The following is a 20,847-nucleotide window of genomic DNA, read 5'->3' as shown; positions in this document are numbered from 1 at the left end:
AGAAGAAAGAATAAAATACTCCAAACTCCGGGGTTTCCACCATGATCAATGTCCCGAAGCCTTTCAGGTTGTAATTGAGACAGTTTTGCACCGTCCCAGCAAAGATAAACTCTGATGCCTCTTATTATCAGCATTCACGGCATCTAAAACAACAAGAAGTTAGTAAATATTTGGAAATGTGATTAATTATACATTACAAATATAGCCTACTACAAAATGAAGTGAAACTTGAAATTTGATCAAAATCTTGATATCCCAGTTAAAACAGTAACATTAAATTCAGGACTATTTAATGCATTTTAGTATAGACTTTAAAGGACCTGCAGACACACAATGAATGAAAAATCAAAGTGAATATATCCGTTGTTTTATCTAATAATATTATTGTATTTAATAGTAAATAAATAAAGTGTGAAAATGAAACAAGTAAATGAATGACCAAATAGCTAAATTAAGAAAATAAAAGAGGAGCTGTATAGGCTACATGGTGGTTTGGAAGAGATTTTTTTTCCATTTACGACACGAACTGGAGGCACAACTGTTTACTAAATGTCTGTAGTTTGATATAGCTATACAGAACTTAAAGATCTCACTCTTTTCTTTTTTTCTTACTGCATTAAAGATTAAACTGTAATGATGTCATTGTGATCTGCTCTCGTGATGATTTCTCACAGCTGACGCAGAGCTACGAGCTGATTTCCCCTCACCGCGCTAACAGGTCAATCAGTTCTAGTTCTGCTTCAGCTGTGAGATACTCTCACGAGTGGCGAACACAATTACTGACAAGCCAGAAATTCATCTAACCATCCGATCGCCTATCGTGTATACACTGGACAAATATAGGATGATTCTAAATGATTCATCTGTGTGCAACGAGCAAGATACGTTTGTGGATCCGCGCCGCGCATTGATGCATTCATTGACTTGTGAGTTGATCCTATATGGTCTCAAAATCCAAATGAATCAAATAGGATCGACTCACAAGTCAATGAATGCATGTGCAGCACCGTTTCAAAAAAAAAAAAAGAAAAAAAAAAAGAGTTGCACGAGTCAGAATTTGCGCAATTCACAGTGTATATGCCAATCTTAAGAAAAAAAAAGATTACAAATATGATATGGTTTGGTGAAAAACAAACTGAAACTCAATGTATTAAGATTATCCTGGCCATTGGTTGTGTAACTTACGAGGGCGCTCATGTGACTAGTATTAACATTGCAGTTCACTCTGACTTTAAAATTGAGATGAATTTTATAATTATATTTTTGTAGGCCACTTACCTCTAAAAAACATGGTCGTTGTCCTGTGTCTTTTTCGCGATTGAAGTCTGTTCAGCTGCGCTTGCTTTGGTTGATTGGTGGATATCTTGAAGGTGCATTACCGCCACCTGCTGGATTGGATTGTGGCGCATTCGATAGGGACCTGATAGGGACACATATTCTAAATTCTTTATTAACTCTGTATTCTTTAGATAAATAATGAAATGCATGTACATTCTACATGATTTCAATAATAATAATAGGCTACATTTTTATTTATTTCAAACTGATAGACTAAATTTATGGTAGAAGTTCTTTGTTTTTTGTTTTTTTTGTTTTTTTACATTTTTTATTATAATAACATGAAACACAGAATGACAACATTACATGCCAGTAAGCAGGAAAATAATACCTTTTAAAAAGATTCATAGTTTTTACAGCTTTTTTATTGGAAGAGTCAGAAATCAAACACGCATACAATTTTAACTTTTCCAGAAAAATTTAAAGAAAGGCTTAGAATTACACAATTTACATTTATGTATTCTTTGTTAATCCACACACTCGTTGGTGTACTCATCGTATCCTTTGAGGATAATAAATGTGCTCACATTCACACAAATGTAGCCAATTGATTTGGACTTGCCTTAACATGTTGAATAATGTGACAGATAGATTGACCGTAAGCCTCACCGGTGGAGAATTAAGATGACCAAACATCAGCATTGATTCAATGTTTGTCTTTTCAACACTGAAAAGCATGGAATTATCAACATTGATCCAATATTATTTAGCAGTGAATTTTCAACATTGGTCCAGTATGGTGTTAGCATTGAATTTTCAACATTGATCCAATATTACTTAGCATTGAAATTTCAACCTCAACCAAAATGATGATTCTGATGGAATTTCAACATTGAATCAATGTCACCATGCTATCTGGGCTTCGATCTCGTATGGTGTCTGACGAGAAAAGAGAACTTCATGCAAATGCACGAATTGTATTTAGAGTGCTATTTATACGCAAAAACTAGTTTTTACGTGCATATACGCCTTGGGTAGGGTTATTGGTATGGGTACGCGCGTATTATTTACACGCCATTAAAATGTGTAGGCTATCATATCAAACAAATTTTTGCGTTTTGCACGATGATTAAAATTAGTGCGTAGGCTTTAGCCTACTGCGCTGAATTCACTCCTCCAGCCTCCACTCTCTAGACTACTGCTGACGGCAGCTGATCCGCGAATCAAGCTCTGCTGTTTTGTTTATGACAAAATGTTATTAATCTTCGAGCTTTGCTTTCGCTTTCATTGCTCTTTCAAAGGCATAGTAGGCTATGTGGATAAAAATGCGGCACTGGTTTATCTGTGGAAAAGGTGATGAAAATGAAGATATTTGTTATTCTCACTTGGTGCCTATTTTTCGTGCCAGGTAAGACCGTTGTTACTATATTTTTTCCCATAACGACCTATGTTTCATTTAGCATACTATGGCATAAATAGTTATTGCTGTTTGAAGTAGGCTTGGTCTTAGAATGACGCAGTGATGGTTTTGAATGTTATAAGTATGAGTCATTATGTGGGTTGTGAGACATTGGGTTCTTCAGTGTTGTTCTTTTGCTTTTTGTGTTACAATATAAAAGTGAAAGTGACGCTAACATTACTCAAAACACGGTACAACATTTTAAAATAGCAACAAAATGTCCCCCTAACAAGGAACTCAACTTTAATAGCATTTTTATGTGACAGTTGGAGGTATGACACTCACCTGGGCAAGATTATTTCTCTCTCCTCAGTCTCTCTTCATAACGACGCCGGCTCCAAAGGTCCAACGAGCAACGACACAAATGACGCAGTTTCTCGAGTAGGACCGCTCGCGCACAAACGGCGTACATCTGATTGGCGCGTTTATATATATATATATATATATATATATATATATATATATATATATATATATATATATATATATATATATATATATATATATATATATATATATATATATATATATATATATATAATTTTATTTTTATGTTTTGTTCATTTGGACATCATAATATGTTATTAAAGCTAGACTACACAAATGAACAAAACATAAAATTAAAATAAAATTAAGTAAATTAAGTATAAAATATTATACTTAAATAAAATATAATTAAGATAACTTTGTTTTGGCGCTGTAAATAACATTTTATAGTGGTGTGATAAAGTGAAATCAGTTTCCAGCAGAGAATTTTTTTTTCCAAGAGGTTTTTTATAATTTTTATTTATAATGTATTGGCTATTAATAAGCGATGTATGGGTGATGATTTGAAAATGGTTCAAGTGTGGATTTGATTTGGTAGCCGCCTACTGTTATAATTTGTGTGTATTGAATACCTAATGTGTTTTAATTTTAAAAAGTTGGGCAGGCCCCATATTCATTAGCTTAATTTTTAATACCAATGGCAAAAAGCTGTTTTGAATCACTTTGCTGGGGTCAAAAAGTGTTGTGTTTGAGGGCTCAAATATATTTGATTTGGGGGCCTTTGGGCCAAAAAGGTTGAAACCATGCATGTTAACTTCATGTGAATATTATTATTTTATTTAATGTTGTTTTGTAATCAATTCCCCAACTAAATTAAAAAACTAAAAGAAAGACAGAAACTAGAGGGGCTTTTTAAAATTTGATTTATGATGACAGTGGTGCTATATAGCACCTTAACCACCCTAAAGAACCGCTGAAGAACCACTGAAGAACCACTGAAGAACCTTTTTTTTTTTTTAGAGTGAATGAGCAAAAAGTTAATTTATTTGCGTGTCTAGTTTGTGCTGTAATATTTGTAAAAAAAAAAAAAAAAAAAAAAATAAGATCTGCATCTAGCCTTCATTATGTGTACACAATTAAGTCATTATTATCAAACTAAAGAAACCACTACATTTATTGGAGTCCTAATGGTTTATACTGGTGTCCAGTAGATATCAACATGTAAACTAAAACTTGCCAAAAGTGTTCTATTGGTCCTTAATGGTATCCAATAGACAATGCATGCCACCAATAGAAGAAATCAAATTACCAATAGAGACCCACTAGAACCATTACAGTTTCCATTAAAACTAATAAAGACAAATAGGCATACACATGGCACCAATTGAAGAAAGCAAATTACCAATAGAGACCCACTAGGACCATTACAGTTTCCATTAAAACCAATACAGTTTCCAATATAACCATTAAAACCATTACAAATTCTGTGATGGTTTCTATTGTTTTTTTCAGCAGGGACATTTGAAGGCCAAGTATTGGCCACCTGCATGAAGGTATATTTGGAAACAACTGCACACGTGTGTGTTGTGCTGTCACTTAACTTTGCACAACAATAAAAAATACGATGGCACAAGAATTCCTTGGATTATCAGACTTCTTTAATCTATACCGAATTCTCCATGTTTATCTACAATCCTCCCAATCCACATATGTGTATCAATAAATTTGAAGCCACAGAGAAAAATATTTTAGGAGTTGTAAACTTTCGTAGAATAAATCCTATTCCACGAATCACACGAAGAAACTATTGGCCTACGCTCACCTTTTGCAACAGTTGCTGCAGTGCATCTGGTGCAAAACGCAGTCACGGACAAATTTTGCACATCCGCGAATTAAAATGTGAATCCATGCAGTGAGAGTTAAACACTTGTAGAATATTTGGTCACAAATGCTTTACTTTTCTTTGGTCCGTGACTTCACATTTTTTATACGGGCGTTATGCACCAGATGCACTGCAGCAACTGTTGCAAAAATGTGAGCGTATGAGTTTCTTCATGTGTGATTCGTAGAATAGGATTTGTGCTCCTGCAGTGAAGAATGTGTGAAGGTGTAACTGTTGTAGTGTTTGTAAGAGAGGGAAAAAATCTACAAGTTTACAACTCCTAAAATATTTTTCTCTGTGACTTTAAATGTATTGATACACATGTGTGGATATGCTCTACAGATACAAATTTCACTCTAGCATGTTCAGTTGTTTTGCACCAAAAATACCTTCATACCACGGTTCTGGCAAATGTCAAAGGGGCCGGACCAAGGGAGGTATTTGTATCAAACACACACAAGCTGTGTCCCAAAGTGAAGGGTGCGCACTTCGAAGGCCATGCACTTCGAAGGCCAGACCAGGCCACGCCTTCAAAGTGCACGAAGTGCACGAAGGGCGAACCGAGGGACAGGGTTGCCAGGTCTGAATAATAAAACCCCTCCAATTGTTATTCAAAAGTATCGGAATCACAGCCAGAATGGGCCAAAATATCCCAAAATGCGGGGCGCGGGCAGTAGAAATATTGCTTAAGTAAAGACAACTTAACCTGTGGACTATAGGCTACAAACACCCCAAAGCAACAGTAGCCTAAATGCAACCCCATTCCAGACTTGGCAACAATGAACCAAGCGTCGTTAATGGACTAGCAGGTTCTGACAACTGACAGCGGACGTTCGTGAGGAGATTTTAAAAAGAGAAATGGAGCATATATATATATATATATATATATATATATATATATATACTTTTTTGAGCTTTTATTGGGTTTTGACATGCTTCAAAGCCTGCGACGATGGGCTGGACCATAAGCATGTAAATATGTAGCCGGTTAAATATGGTCAAATTGCAAATATTAGTTAACAGTTTATTTCTTATGTTAAATGTAACTGTTACAATACATTTAGCCTATATACGTCCAAGTTTTTTTTTTTTTTTAAGTAGGCCTACTTATTTTTATTCAACTCATCATCTCAGATGCATTTTTTATGGCATGCCATGCAGCCGTCGACCGATTCGGCCCCGCAAAGCTGCGGACAGTGGAAATATGCCCTGCTCATCCCAGAAGATGATGTCCCGCTCAGGCCTTACAAGAGTCTCTATTGTGCATTATTCCCCATCCCGGTCCATCTCCAGCTTCTCCCGCTCAGCGCAATGAAAGTGTAGAAAAGGGTTTTCTTCTGGTTTGGCTGATAATAAAAATTTGTTGTTTCTAATGTTAAACTTAAGTTATTTTATTGGTCTATAAATAGGCTATAGTTGTAAAAAGCCTACGTAGGCTAATAGACCAATTTATTTTCATTTACACATTTTAAATTACATGACAAGAAAATATATGTATAAACATAAATGTGTTTAATGTAGCTACAAATTATAACGTCTCGGTTACGTATGTAACCCTCGTTCCCTGAAGGAGGGAACGGAGACGTACGTCAGAACTGAACCGACGAATGGGATCTTACTTTAGAGACCAATCCTACTTCGAGCATCTAACAACGAGCCAATGAAATTTGGCATGCGATCACGCATTCCACGCTCCGCCCCGCAGCGCGGGTATAAAACAGGAAGTGGAATGATAGATCAGCGCTTTTCCTGCTGAGGAGCCGAAAGGTGACCGGACTCCCAGCGGAAGCACAGCATCTGGCGACGGGACGTACGTCTCCGTTCCCTCCTTCAGGGAACAAGGGTTACATACGTAACCGAGACGTTCCCTTTCAGTCGGTCACGTTCGACGTACGTCAGAACTGAACCGACGAATGGGATCCCTATGGAAAACGCCAGGATGCTGGCCCTTCCAGCGTCCTGCTTGAGCGCACTGCACCGTCTAGTATGGTACGGAAGTCAGGGCTCCAAGCAGGGAGTACAGTCACTGCTGTTTCTGCAAGACCCACTCAGAATGACTATTGGATAACGCTGGGAAAGCGTGCCTACCTCGTTCTTGAGAGAGAGGGTACGCTGCGGGGCCACGTCCTTCAGGGAAGGAGAGGTGGCAGAATACACATAAGGACTAACCTGGCAGGGTAGTGCAACATATGGCAGTCTCTGGGGTGGTTCCAGCCTGATTGAAGGGGGGAAAGAACACGCCCAGAGACGACAGAGCGGGCTCTGTCGAGGGAAAGACACGGGGCTAGCCCGAAGGGTAGCTGGTACCGTGGAAGAATACACATATGGGGTTGCCGTGAGGGAACCGCTACATATGGAACCCAGCCTACAGCCACGTTTCACAAGCATACGGGTGCAGGCCTGGCGTCAGACGGTCCGCAACGTCTGACACCGGAGGGGTGACGGAGGAGCTCGACAGGGTTAGCCGGTTTCCCGGGGAACACAACTGGAGACAATAGACGCACGTATCCGGCCCAGAGGGCGGGAGTGGCGTTTCGCAAGCCGACACTTAGAACGGGCACTTAACGCTCCTGGCCACTGGGGGCGAGGATGCGGGAAGATACCGGCTCTACACGTAAGCTATAGAATCTAGCAAACGTGTTAGGTGTCGCCCAGCCCGCAGCTCTACTTATGTCTGTCAGCGAGGCGCCTTGAGCCAGCGCCCAGGAAGAAGCAACACTCCGAGTGGAGTGAGCTCTTACACCGAACGGGCAAGGCACCTCTTGGGACTGGTAGGCCAAGACTATAGCATCCACTATCCAGTGGGCTAACCTCTGCTTGGAGACAGCCTTTCCCTTCTGCTGGCCTCCGTAACAGACGAAGAGTTGCTCTGAGGTCCGAAGGCTTTGGGTCCGGTCAACGTAAGCGCGAAGGGCGCGGACCGGACACAGCAAAGCCAGGGCTGGGTCTGCCTCCTCCGAAGGCAGCTCTTGCAGGTTCACCACCTGATCCCGGAAGGGAGTGGTAGGAACCTTGGGCACATATCCGGGCCGGGGTCTCAGGACAACGTGAGAGTTACCTGGCCCGAACTCTAGGCACGATTCGTTGACCGAAAGTGCATGCAGGTCCCCTACCCTCTTGATCGAGGCCAATGCCGTCAGGAGCACTGTCTTCATTGACAAGATCTTAAGCTCACAAGACGCCAAAGGCTCGAAGGGAGGGCTCTGAAGTGCTCTGAGCACTAGAGCTAAGTCCCAAGAGGGTATCGAGGATGGACGAGGAGGATTTAGTCTCCTCGCACCTCTGAGGAACCTGACGATTAGGTCGTGCTTCCCCTCGGACTTACCTTCTACTACATCATGGTACGCTGCTATTGCTGCAGCATATACCTTGAGGGTGGAGGGAGACAGCCTTCTCTCCAACCCGTCTTGCAGGAAGGAAAGCACGACACTGATCGAACACCTTCCCGTCTTCCCGGCGGGAAGCGCACCACTCAACGAACAGGTTCCACTTCAGAGCATAGAGGCGCCTCGTAGAGGGGGCTCTAGCTGAAGCGATGGTATCTACGACCGCTTGTGGTAGTCCATCTAGAACCTCCGCGTCCCGTCCAGGGACCAGACATGAAGATTCCAGAGGTCTGGACGCAGGTGCCATAGCGTGCCCCGTCCCTGAGAAAGAAGGTCCTTCCTCAGGGGAATCGGCCAAGGAGGGCTGTCGCGAGGAGTGTGAGTTCCGGGAACCAGGTCCGGTTGGGCCAATACGGCGCAACTAACAAGACCTGCTCCTCGTCCTCCCTGACCTTGCACAGTGTCTGTGCAAGAAGGCTCACTGGGGGAAACGCATACTTGCGTAGGTCCCGGGGCCAGCTGTGCGCCAGTGCATCTGTGCCGAGGGTACCCCCGGTCAGGGAATAGTACCACTGGCAATGGGTCGAGTCCGGAGAGGCAAACAGGTCGACCTGTGCGGCTCCGAACTGGTCCCATATCAGCTGGACCGCCTGGGGGTGGAGTCGCCACTCTCCCGGAGGTGTCGGCTGACGAGAGAGCTCGTCGGCTGTCTGGTTCAGCACACCAGGGACATGAATGGCCCGAAGCGACCTCAGCTGCTTCTGACTCCACAGGAGGAGGTGGCGGGCGAGTTGGAGCAAACGACGGGAGCGTAGACCACCCTGACGGTTGATGTACGCAACGGCCGTGGTGCTGTCCGTACGGACCAGTACATGCTTGCCACGCAGCGGCCCCTTGAGGCGGCGGAGTGCCAAGTGTACTGCCAGAACTCGAGGCAATTGATATGCCAATGCAATTGCGGCCCCGTCCACAGACCAGCAACTGCATGCCCGTTGTACGTGGCCCCCCAGCCGGTGGCGGAGGCATCTGTGAATAGCACAGCATGCCTGGACACTTGTTCTAGGGGCACCCCGGCCCGGAGAAACGAAGTGTTGGACCACGGGCTGAAGGTTTGGCGGTAGTAAGGAGTCACTGGGACCCGGTACTGACCGCTCTGCCACGCCCACCTCGGGACTCGGCCATTGAGCCAGTGTTAAAGCGGTCTCATATGAAGCAATCCGAGCGGCGTGACCGCGGCTGCAGATGCCATATGCCCCAGGAGCCTCTGAAAGAATTTCAGTGGGACCGCTGTCCTGCTCTTGAACATATTCAAGCAGTTCAACACCGACTGGACTTGCTCCTCAGAGAGGCGCGCAGTCCGGTTGACCGAGTCCAGCTCCATACCGAGATAAGAGATCCTCTGTGTAGGACAGAGTTTGCTCTTCTCTCGGTTGACCCGAAGGCCCAACTGGCTGAGGTGACTGAGCACCAAGTCCCTGTGTTCGCACAACTGGTCCTTCGACTGGGCTAGGATCAGCCAATCGTCGAGGTAGTTGAGAATCCGAACGCCGCGTTCTCAGAGCGGAACAATGGCTGCCTCCGCGACCTTCGTAAAGACGCAGGGCGACAGGGACAGCCCGAAGGGCAGGACCTTGTACTGATATGCTTTCCCCTCGAACGCCAAACGTAGGAACGGTCTGTGTTGAGGGAGAAAGACACACGGAAGTACGCATCCTTCAGGTCGATCGCTGCAAACCAATCCTGGGGACGGATGCATTGGAAAATGCGTTTCTGCGTCAACATCCTGAACGGGAGCTTGTGCAGGGCCCGATTCAGAACTCGCAGGTCCAGGATTGGTCGTAACCCACCCCCTTCTTGGGCACAATGAAGTAGGGGCTGTAGAACCCCGTCTTCATATCGGCTGGAGGAACCGGCTCGATCGCGTCCTTCGCCAGTAGGACCTCGATCTCTGACCTCAAGACCTGAGCAACGCTGCTTCGCACGGAGGTGAAGAGGATGCCCCTGTACTTGGGCGGCCGGCGCGCAAACTGAATCGCGTAGCCGAGTCTGATGGTACGGATGAGCCAGCGAGACGGCCCGGGGAGACCTAGCCAGGCCCCCAGAGACCAAGCGGGACCAACCGCACCACAGACGTGCCCGGGGTGGGGCAGCGAAGCGGAGTACTCTGGCCCGACTCAGGAGGCCCGGGGAGACCTAGCCAGGCCCCCAGAGACCAAGCGGGACCAACCGCACCACAGACGTGCCCGGGGTGGGGCAGCGAAGCGGAGTACTCTGGCCCGACTCAGGAGGCCCGGAGGCGGCCCGAAGTGTTGCCTGAGCACTCCTGGTTTGGACAGAGAGTGGGTGAGAAGGCCCGGAGGCGTCCTCGGAGCCCACTCTGCTGCCCACTGCCCGGAGGCAGGGAAGTGAAGCACTCAGCCCCGACCCGGGAGGCCCGTGGGCGGCCCGGAGTGTTGACTGAGTGCTCACGAGAGAGGAAGTGTGTGGGTGAGAAGGCCCAGGGGCGTCCTCGAGGCCCACACAACTGCCCCCTGGCGACGGGAGGGTAGGAAAGGAGTGACAAGGCCCGTGGGCGTCGCACACTGCCAACCTGACCCTCTTGGGGCCCAGAGAGAGAGGAAACTGCTCTTAAAATGTGGGTACCGCTGGTCTCCGGAGAGCCAGTGGCAGAACCGAAACCAGTCAGGGCCCCCCGGTCCTCCTCCGGGGGGGGGGGGGGGGAGGGGGATGCGAACATCGTCTCCCCCGAGCAGCTCCTGTTCTCCCTAGCCGGCCCGTCTCAGGGCCGCGTCCCCTTGCGCTTGCCTGCCGGTTAGCGGGCCCTGGACGGGTTGGGCGTCCCTCGCGTCCGGCACCCTGCTCCTCCAGTGGAGGCTGCTGCTCGGCTCTAGCAGGGTGGAGGCGGACGCAGGAGGGGATGCCCTCGGTGACGAGCCGGCAGAGGCGCTGCGACCGACGACCGAGCAGCTGGTCGTCGGCACCCTGGTGCAACGCCTCCGTCTGCTCTTGGCCACCAAGAACTGCTGGGCAAAGTTCTCGATGGTGCCGCCGAGGAGGCCAGCCCGACAGACAGGCTTTTCTTGCGCATATCTGCCAGGTTAGCCCCCTATTCCTGGACCACTAGTGTGGACATCGCCTGACCCAGGGAGCGTGCAGTGATTTTCGTCACCCATAGGGCGAGGTCCAACACCGCACGCAGTTCCTGCACAACCCCTGGGCTGGGACTACCCTCGTGCGTGCAGGGCAGAGGGCAGTGAGAGAGGGAAAACAATGATACTTTTTTTTTTTTTTTTTTTTGTCTCATTTTTGGCCCTTTTGACCCTCCATATTTCCCTCTCTCCGATGCAGCAACTGACATCTGTCCTCTGCCAGAGCCAAAAATGAAACACTAAGCCCTTTTCTCTTTAGGATCAGCGATTCCACCTTCAACTACCAGCAGGCATGCGAGACAGTGAACGTGGCCGTCAGAACGGCACACAGCGCACTGAGCGCTCAAGCCTCTATGAAGAAGGCAAGGCGAACAATGCCCTGACGTGGTCGTGTTCTCATGAGAGAATCCGTACCACCCACGAACAGAGTCTCAGCATGCTTTTGATGCGATAGAGGAGTGGGGGCCCGAGGGGATTTACCCGGCGGGGAATCCCCACTGTAATCCTCAGGCCACCAGCGCTTATCAGCCAAAGTAGCCCTTTTCCAGTAACACTAGAAATGAACTAGATCGGGGGATAGGCGAAGGGACTCGACCCCATCTGAGGTTTCATAGTCTCGGCCGCGCATCTAGAGCGCCGACTGACGCGCGCCGGTTGTTGTGACAACCACCGCTGTCAGCCGGCCGCTCGACGGCACACGCGCGCTGAACACTCGAGCCCTTTATGAGAAGGGGGAGACGAACAACGCGCCGACGTGACCATGTTCTTTTACCAGAACATGAATCACCCACGATCGCAATCTCACATGCGCTCGTGGCCGTCAAAGAGGACAGGAAACAGTTGCATACCAGGAATACACGGTTTGAATGACATCTTGAAAAAGACGCAGGGTCAAACCGTGTTGCTCTTTTGTGAATGGAAAGCTGCTCTTTTAGTGTGCTGAAGCACTCAGGGAGATGACCGCGGCTCCACACAGTTCGTTCTGCAAGCCTGTGTGAGCTCTCAGTGATGTGTATTTGTGTGTGTGTAACGCCCAGCGAACCAACAGTTTGTATGGGAAACGCTCAGCGAACCAACAGTTTGTATGGGAAACGCTCAGCGAACCAACAAGCTCCTTTAGATCGCTTGATCACTGATCAGACGGTCTCTCACTGATGCGCCGTATCACCCGCACTGGCAGACTCTCTCACTCAACACTCTTTGACTCGTAGTCAGACACTCTTCGTAGGAAACAGTAAGCACTGCTCGGCTCCGAAGTAGTAAGCGCTGATCTATCATTCCACTTCCTGTTTTATACCCGCGCTGCGGGGCGGAGCGTGGAATGCGTGATCGCATGCCAAATTTCATTGGCTCGTTGTTAGATGCTCGAAGTAGGATTGGTCTCTAAAGTAAGATCCCATGCGTCGGTTCAGTTCTGACGTACGTCGAACGTGACCGACTGAAAGGGAACGTGTATTACAAAAATAAACAATAGCTAGAAAAACCACTTCTCTTTAATTTAGCCTACGTAGACAGCAGTTCGTTTAATTTACAAATAACTTGCATAAAAAATATTAAGCTAGCCATTTAAATTGTTCTGTGTCGGCCACGTATTCAGCCTTTGGAGGATCAATGTTTCGTTGACCGTCGTCAGTGAACATTCATTCATTCATTCATTCATTCATTCATTCATATATATATATATATTAGGGGTGTAACGATACGCGTATTCGTATTGAACCGTTCGGTACGAGGCTTTAGGTTCGGTACGCGGTACGCATTATGTACCGAACGGTTCTTGGACTAATTAGATTTGGAAAATAAAAAAGTGTGTGAAATATAATAATATGCATTCAACAAGGTAGCCCAATAACCAAAACGACATAACAGGCAATGCCCCTGACACCGCCGAAGTGAAAAAAAAAAAAACACCAAATATGTTTTAGGCTGCTCAGTCAGGTGCTCGCTTACTCAGTAGGCTACGCGCTGAATGCTCGTGGCAAAATGGCTATTGCGTTTAACAAACCAGAAATAGAAGATCCTCCAATAACCAACAGGTCTGGTGTTTGGGTGAACTTTGGATTCTTGGTAAGCTATGATGGTGTTGGCAAGATTGATGGATTAAAAAACAACGGTATGTCGCATTTGCTGATGGTACAGCAGCGGGAATAATTCATGTCATGTCAATCAAAGCCGACAACAAGACGATCTTGTTGTCTTTACGCAGACAACAAGACGATAAAAAGGAGAAACAGCCACAAAGTATCCCACAAACTATCCCCGCAGCATTTAGACAGACATTTCCAACTTATTCAAATGGCAAAAGACATCACCGCGGCGAGTGGTCATTTATAGCCGCGCATATGAGACCTAACGCCCGTTTCACACATACTCCGTCTGCAGTGCGTGTGCGGTGCGTATTTTTTCCCGTACCCATGTTAACGGATGACAGCTTTCACACTGCACGCGGGTGCTGTCCGTCAGTCCGTTCCAGGTGCGTTGCGTCTGCAGCAGTGCACGGATCGTTTTCGTACCGAGTCTATTTTTGCTGCGCTGCGTTGCTGCATTAAAGTGGTAGAACATTGTTCGCATTAAAATAAACATGTACTGACGCAAAAATCTAGTAATTTCACCACAGATGCATCTCATTTAAAATATACTCTTGTTTCAAAGTCAACACATGGCTTTTTTTTTCTCAAGTAAAGCAACAAAACGACACCTTACCTGGCAGGTTAAAAAAAATGTGCCATAATGGAGAGCACTCGTACTTTCTTGGAGGTGAAAAGCAAAGTTCTTTTTGACCTGCAGGATTTCTTTTAAAAGGGTGTAAAAACGAAAGAAAGGCTGTTTTTGAATAGGCTATTGTAAGTTTCTAATTTAAAATGTTTGTGATTTAAGGCTATAAACTATGTTTAAATGTTTTGCCACTTGTGTGAGCTAAATCTAAAGTATATAAATATGAATAAATAAATTTAATAAAATGTTGTTTAAATGTAGTAGGCTACGTAACCTGACTTCTATTAAAGAGTAAACAAAGAAAATTGGAATTCTGACGAGGCATGTTCAGTAAAAACTTTTGGATTTTAAATAAAAAATAATGAATAAATGCTGTGTTTGTGATATGCAACAGCGGATCAGTTGCGGACTGCAAACCCAGCATATGTAAAGCACTACAGGGTGTGGGGCTCCTGCAACACACGCAACGCAACACGCACCGCACACGCTAATGTAAAGAGCTAATATCTTATTCCTGTAACTACATAGAAGATGGGTAAAATCATACAACAACAAAAAATCATACTTTGTTAGTTTTAATAAAATAATAATAAAAAAAAGGTAATTTCTGCCAATTTTTTCTTTTTGCTGTATCTAAAACATACCGAACCGTACCGAACCGAACCGTGACACCAGTGTATCGTATCGAACCGAACCGTGAATTTTGTGAACCGTTACACCCCTAATATATATATATATATATATATATATATATATATATATATATATATATATATATATATATATATATATATAAACCTTTATTTTAGTAGCTAAGTCAGCAGTTTTCGTTTGTTTGTATTCTTTCTTATAATTCTGAGTGACAGATGTCACATTTGATTTAGCCTATTTTTCTATTATTTGTTTTAGTTACAGTGTTGACATAGGCTACAGCCTAGGCTGTAAGAAAAATAAATGATTGCACGGACAATTCCTATCCAGTGTCTCTCTTTCTGTAAGGGAAATTTAAAAGATAGATTCTGGAAACAAAATCTAAATTTAGCTGGGTCGGGAATAAAATAATTTATAGCGGGTGAGCACGAAGTGAATTTTGCGCGAGCGGAATGGTGCGGTGCGGAATAGCGGGAGCAGGACGAAAATACAGCGCCGCGCAGATTATATTTTGAAGGCTATTTAAAAAGAAACAGCGAAAAGGGTGATAATGGACTGATTCCTCTTCTTGAGATAATGGTTGAGAAATAAATAGCATTTAAAAATTGGGAAATTAAAGTTTATCTTGCTCAAGGCAGGGAACTGGGAACTGTGTGAATGCACTAACGTTGAACGTTTTATTTACTTCTAGCGCTTGCGCTGTTGTGTTCAATAGTACCCGGCTACACTTGAGTTACCGACCGCTACCGTCTTTAACTGGAATCTGATCGAGTGCCGCGGGAATGCGGACCAGTCAGATCCTGTAGTCACCACTGTGCTATGAATTCTGGGATAGGGAAGGCTGCTAAGTTATGTGAAGGTCCCATCTGCTGTACCCTTCCTTTGCCTGAGAACCGAAGGGCGCATTTTGAAGTCGCTCATGAATTGCGGCAGCCTTCGTCGCACCGCTGTGACGCAATCGCACTTCAAATGTGGCCTTCAGAGGTGCAGCTCTCCCTTTGGGACAGCCTACCTAGTGCCGCTGTGACGTAATCGCACTTCAAATGCGGCCTTCAGAGGGTGCAGCCTTCACATTGGGACAGTCTTCGTAGTGCAGGTATGACGTAATCGCACTTCAAATGCGGCCTTCGAAGTGTGCGCACTTCACTTTGGGACACAGCTACAATAGATTCCAGCTGAAGCCCTGCACACAGTTTCAGAACCCCATCCAGAGAACCCGGAAGTGAGGGGCGGGGCTTAAACAGCCATATTTGCGCAATCCATACCAAGGTGTCTTGCTCTCTCTGTCTCTAACCATTAGACCACAACTCCATTATTATAAATCCGGACATATTTCTCTACCTATACCACTTCCTTAAGAAAAAGTTTTTTGATTACTTTTATCCCAATATTCCCACTATTCCCCACTATTTAAGTGATTAGTAATTATTTGTTCTTTTTCTTTCTTTTTCAGGTGCATATGATGTTGATTCAGACATAGTCTCAGTGTCAGTGATGGAGGGAGATTCAGTCACTCTACACACTGGTGTTGAAACAAACCAACAAGACAGAATGACGTGGTATTTTAATAATACCCGCATTGCTCAAATCACTGGAAATAAGAGTAAGATCTGTGCAGATGATCAGTGTACAGAGAGATTCAGAGACAGACTGAAGCTGGATCATCAGACTGGATCTCTGACCATCATGAACATCAGAAATACGGACGCTGGAGAATATCAAATACAAACTATCAACAGAAGGATCATTCAAAAGATCTTCAATGTTGTTATTCTTGGTGAGTCAAATAACATGTTATACATCACATGCCTAAATCACATAATTCATGTGTTTTTTCTTTGTTGTTTTTTATCGGTTTGGATTTTTAGGTGTCCAAGCACCAAAAATGGTGCTGGAACCCTGTTGTGTTTGTTCTGCTTTACTTTTCTTTTTCTTCTTCATTATTGTTATGCTCTAAAACTGTATGATCGACAGATACTGTAAAATACAGAGATGGTCCCAAGTGTGCACTACTACTCAGGCATGTACTGTAGTTGTTTTATTAACAAAAAGATCCTCATCTGTTCATTTGTCCTTCTGGTGCAGAGAAAAATAAATTGAAGATGAAGTCAGTAAAGGAGGGAGAATCTGTCACTTTAGATCCTGCTGTAATGAAAAACACAAATGATTCAATGATGTGGTATTTTAATGACGTTCTCATCGCTGAAATCACTGAAGATCAGAGTCAGATCTGTTCAGATGATCAGTGTAAAGAGAGATTCAGAGACAGACTGAAGCTGGATCATCAGACTGGAGCTCTGACCATCACAAACATCAACACCACAGACGCTGGAGAATATAATCTAAAGATCAACAGTAACCGCATCATCAGCAATAGGAAATTTAGTATTAGTGTCACTGGTAAGTGTAATTTAGCACATTTACAACGTTTTTGAAACAGTTCAAAATTATGTACTTATAGTGGGCTGTTTGAAAAAGTGAGTTTTTATCTTACATAATCGTAGAGTGTATTTTTTTAAATAATAAAATACAATTAAGATAATCTATCACCTTTACAAGCATGTCAAAGTGATATCATTTTCACAAAAACATGCGGATAATACATGTAATGTTATTAACATGAAGAGTACATAAGATGTCAACTTGTCTTTTATTTCATAATCATTGTTCATCAATCATCAATCTGAGTCAAAGTGCTGAGGAATGCATTTAACCCTTACGATCACACCGGTGTGATTAGAGCATTCAGTGATCAACTGCTAAATTCAACCATGTTTTTGTGCGTTGGCTGGCGTTGTGCCAGAGACAGACAGACTCAGCCCTTGCCACATGCAACAACTAGTCAGTGTTTTTAACTGAATAATGTTTATTTTAGGTTTCAGACATTTAAATACATAAGTACCTGCAAAACAATACATTCAGAGTTTGTAAATTATACACTGATGCCTTTATAAGTCACAATACAAATCCTTTCTATTATAATTACAATATTATATTTAATATTTGACAATTGAAATATCAGATATTTCATGCTATAGGCGACAAATTTGTGAATATTTTTAAAGGGTACATAACACACACAGTTTCTCCAAATCTCATGATAATCTTGAGTGCATAGGTTGGGTATCGTTTGGGTTTTTTACGATACTGGTGCCAAAACCGGTACTTTAAAAACGGTACCGGTGCCTAAACGGTGCCTGAAACGATACTTTTAAAAAAAGAGCCACAAAACGACGGTGGATGACATTAAAGAATGGCTTTTAATTTAATGTTATGGTTTTAATTCTTTAAATTGAACAATTATAACAAAGTATACATATACATAGATACAAAGCACAATTTACTTAAGGGGGAAGGGGGGGGGGTGAAATGCTGGCTGTTTCATTCATACTGAGCTTTTTACACTGTTAAAGACTTGGATTCCCATCCTAAACATAGACAAAGTTTCAAAAACTAATGTTGGACGTTTGATGGAGTATTTCTGTGTCAAAAATACTCCTTCCGGTTTCTCACAAGTTTCGGAGAGTTTTTTTCGAGTATGGGTCGGCTTGACGTTAATAGAACGGAAGGTCCTTGTATGGGCCGTAAGGGCTCTTCTCCCGGTAGGGTGCGCGCGCGTGACTAGAGCGAGAGAGGAAATGCACGGCCGTAAACACTTGCTCAGGTGCAGATCCACTCGTCTGTGAACACTTATGTCGTTATAATCCGCCGCACTCCACTTTATTCCTATGGGTGACGTCGAGCGACTTCAACGCTTCAGCACAGCATTCCGGGAAGGCAGCGCTGCATTTGAACCGATTTGAACGCAGAAATGACGGGAAGCTTCACAACATCGCTCCAGTCTCGTCGCAAAAGTGGATGTCCACGGTCACTGCAGAGACGGACGTCCTGTGTTGCTGTTTCTCCTGTTCAATTAATTTCAGCCTCCGAATGATTCTGGATCATATCTGTATTAGCTGAATCTGATGGATAGCCATGGGTTTCTCCACGCTTGAGGACGTCATCGTTTTGTGCGCGCTCGTCATTCTTTAGCTCCGCCCACTCGATTAGCCTCCAGGCGCTCGTTTTTTTCCGGAAAGACTCGGTACAGCCCATATTTCTTTTATAGATATGATAAGACTATAAGACTAAAGACTTTTCGGAGATATGAAGGATGCAATACTACTCTATAGGTACTCAAGATTGACATGAGTAATCCCCCCCCCCCTTTAACAAATTCAAAGTAAAAAGCCACCTGACCCAACTACAGTGAATTCAGGATGATTGGGACATTTTTTCAAGTCATATCAGTGGTAAAGTCTCCCAATCCCCATGAATTCACCCTATTTATCTACCTACCATCTATATGATCTGTAAAACAAGAACGTTTGTATGACTGACAATGAACTTCATTTCAGGGTCATCTGGTGTTGAGACAGATGGAGTGTCAGTGTCAGTGAAGGAGGGAGATTCAGTTACTTTATACACTGATGTTGAATTGAACCAGCTTGACAGAATGAAGTGGTATTTTAATGACATTCGCATCGCTCAAATAACTGGAGATCAGAGTAAAGTCTGCACAGATGTTCAGTGTAATGAAGGTACTGAGAGATTCAGAGACAGACTGAAGCTGGATCATCAGACTGGATCTCTGACCATCACACACACCACAACTGAAGACTCTGGAGATTATAAACTACAGTTCATCAGGAGAAGAATCATTCAAAAGATCTTCAATGTTGGTGAGTCATTTAACATTTAAAAGCAGGTTAAATATGCCTAAAACATATCATTATTCATTTGTTTGTAGCAGTGACATTCAAAACTATTTATTAAAACTGTTGGTTTGTGTTTCAGGTGTTTCTGCTGCTGAACGAGATGAAGTGAAGAGAAAGTCAGTAAAGGAGGGCAAATCTGTCACTTTAGATCCTGGTGAAATGAAAAACACAAATAATGTGATGACGTGGTATTTTACTGACGTTCTCATCGCTGAAATCACTGGAGATCAGAGTCAGATCTGTACAGATGATCAGTGTAAAGAGAGATTCAGAGACAGACTGAAGCTGGATCATCAGACTGGATCTCTGACCATCACACACACCACAAACACAGACTCTGGAGAATATAAACTACAGATTGTCCAAAGCATTCGCCTCCGCCACAGCATCAGCATCATCAGCATAAAGAGATTCATCATTACTGTCATCAGTGAGTGCGATTTCATTCCACTTTTGTGTAATAGTCAGTTGTCCTCTGACTGAATGCAGTTATGTCAAGTTAAGATCTGTGGTGATGCTGTTACATCTTCTGTTCTTAAAAAAAACCACCAGATGGCGACATTCATCAGTTCAATCGTGAAACGGATGGTCAAAGTAGAAAAGTTATGTTGATTATCAGTCTACCTTATGTAATAATGACTGTCTGTCTTTATCGTTACAGATTCAAGTCTGCCTTTAGGTCTTACAGCAGGAATATGTGCTGCGGTTTCTGTTGCTGTTGCGCTGGTGGCTGCAATTGTAATTGGCTGTAAGTTCTACTGCAGGCAGAATAAAAAGAGGCCTCCATCAAACATCCATCCTGGCATGATTTGAGATGTACTGTGCAAAATTATTTGTAAATGAATGGTGGTGTACCCATATTTCTATATCAGCAGGATTGTATGACCCTGCTTTAGGGTCAGGGTGTAAATGTCCACTGTAAACATGATCATCACTGTGTGATGGAGGATTCGCTTTCACATGAAAACTCTACCAGTCCAGGCGTTTGGCATCACCTAGTTTATAGTAAACGAAAACTGAAACGAAAACTATTTTGTTACTTGAAATAAAATATATGTTAACTGAAATAATATTTTTCACCTATAGATGCCAAAGCAGAATTATTCAATTTTCATACTAAAATAACTAAAAAAGTAAGACAAATTTATAAAAACTATAGACAAAAATGGAAAATAACTGATTCAAAATATTTTAAAAATATGTAATTGTATCAAAATGACAGTAAAATAACACCGTACTCATTGTAAATAACTGTATATTGTATTAGGTATTTGATGAAGCCTGTTTAGCTGATGTCAATGTTTTAGGAAATTCAGTTTTAAACCTAAAATACTGTAATATATAAAACTGCCCACAAAAGATT

The 20,847-nt window shown here is 43.6% G+C and overlaps 2 protein-coding genes across 2 annotated transcripts in view; one reads left to right on the top strand and one right to left on the bottom strand.

Moving 5' to 3' along the window:
- The window catches only part of LOC137040047 (SLAM family member 5-like), a 90,948-nt gene that overhangs the window by 32,671 nt on the left and 37,430 nt on the right, over positions 1-20,847 (bottom strand). The gene's annotated exons all lie outside the window — the stretch shown is intronic.
- On the top strand, positions 15,510-20,297 carry LOC137040712 (uncharacterized). The gene is made up of 6 exons (XM_067416483.1): positions 15,510-15,519; positions 16,181-16,504; positions 16,813-17,118; positions 19,125-19,448; positions 19,564-19,914; positions 20,146-20,297. Exons 1-6 carry the CDS (start codon positions 15,510-15,512, stop codon positions 20,295-20,297), a joined length of 1,467 nt encoding a protein of 488 aa, XP_067272584.1.

This window comes from Pseudorasbora parva, chromosome 14 (genome assembly GCF_024679245.1).
Source record: "Pseudorasbora parva isolate DD20220531a chromosome 14, ASM2467924v1, whole genome shotgun sequence".
NCBI lineage: Eukaryota > Metazoa > Chordata > Actinopteri > Cypriniformes > Gobionidae > Pseudorasbora > Pseudorasbora parva.
Note: the sequence above shows the minus strand (reverse complement) of the source record. Positions and strands in the feature narration are given on the sequence as shown.

Bases quoted from the DNA above. Each gene is read 5' to 3' on its own strand.
- LOC137040712 (XM_067416483.1), top strand. The intron at 17,119-19,124 runs GTGTCACTGGTA...ACTTCATTTCAG, and splicing joins CAATAGGAAATTTAGTATTA to GGTCATCTGGTGTTGAGACA. The intron at 19,915-20,145 runs GTGAGTGCGATT...TTATCGTTACAG, and splicing joins ATTCATCATTACTGTCATCA to ATTCAAGTCTGCCTTTAGGT.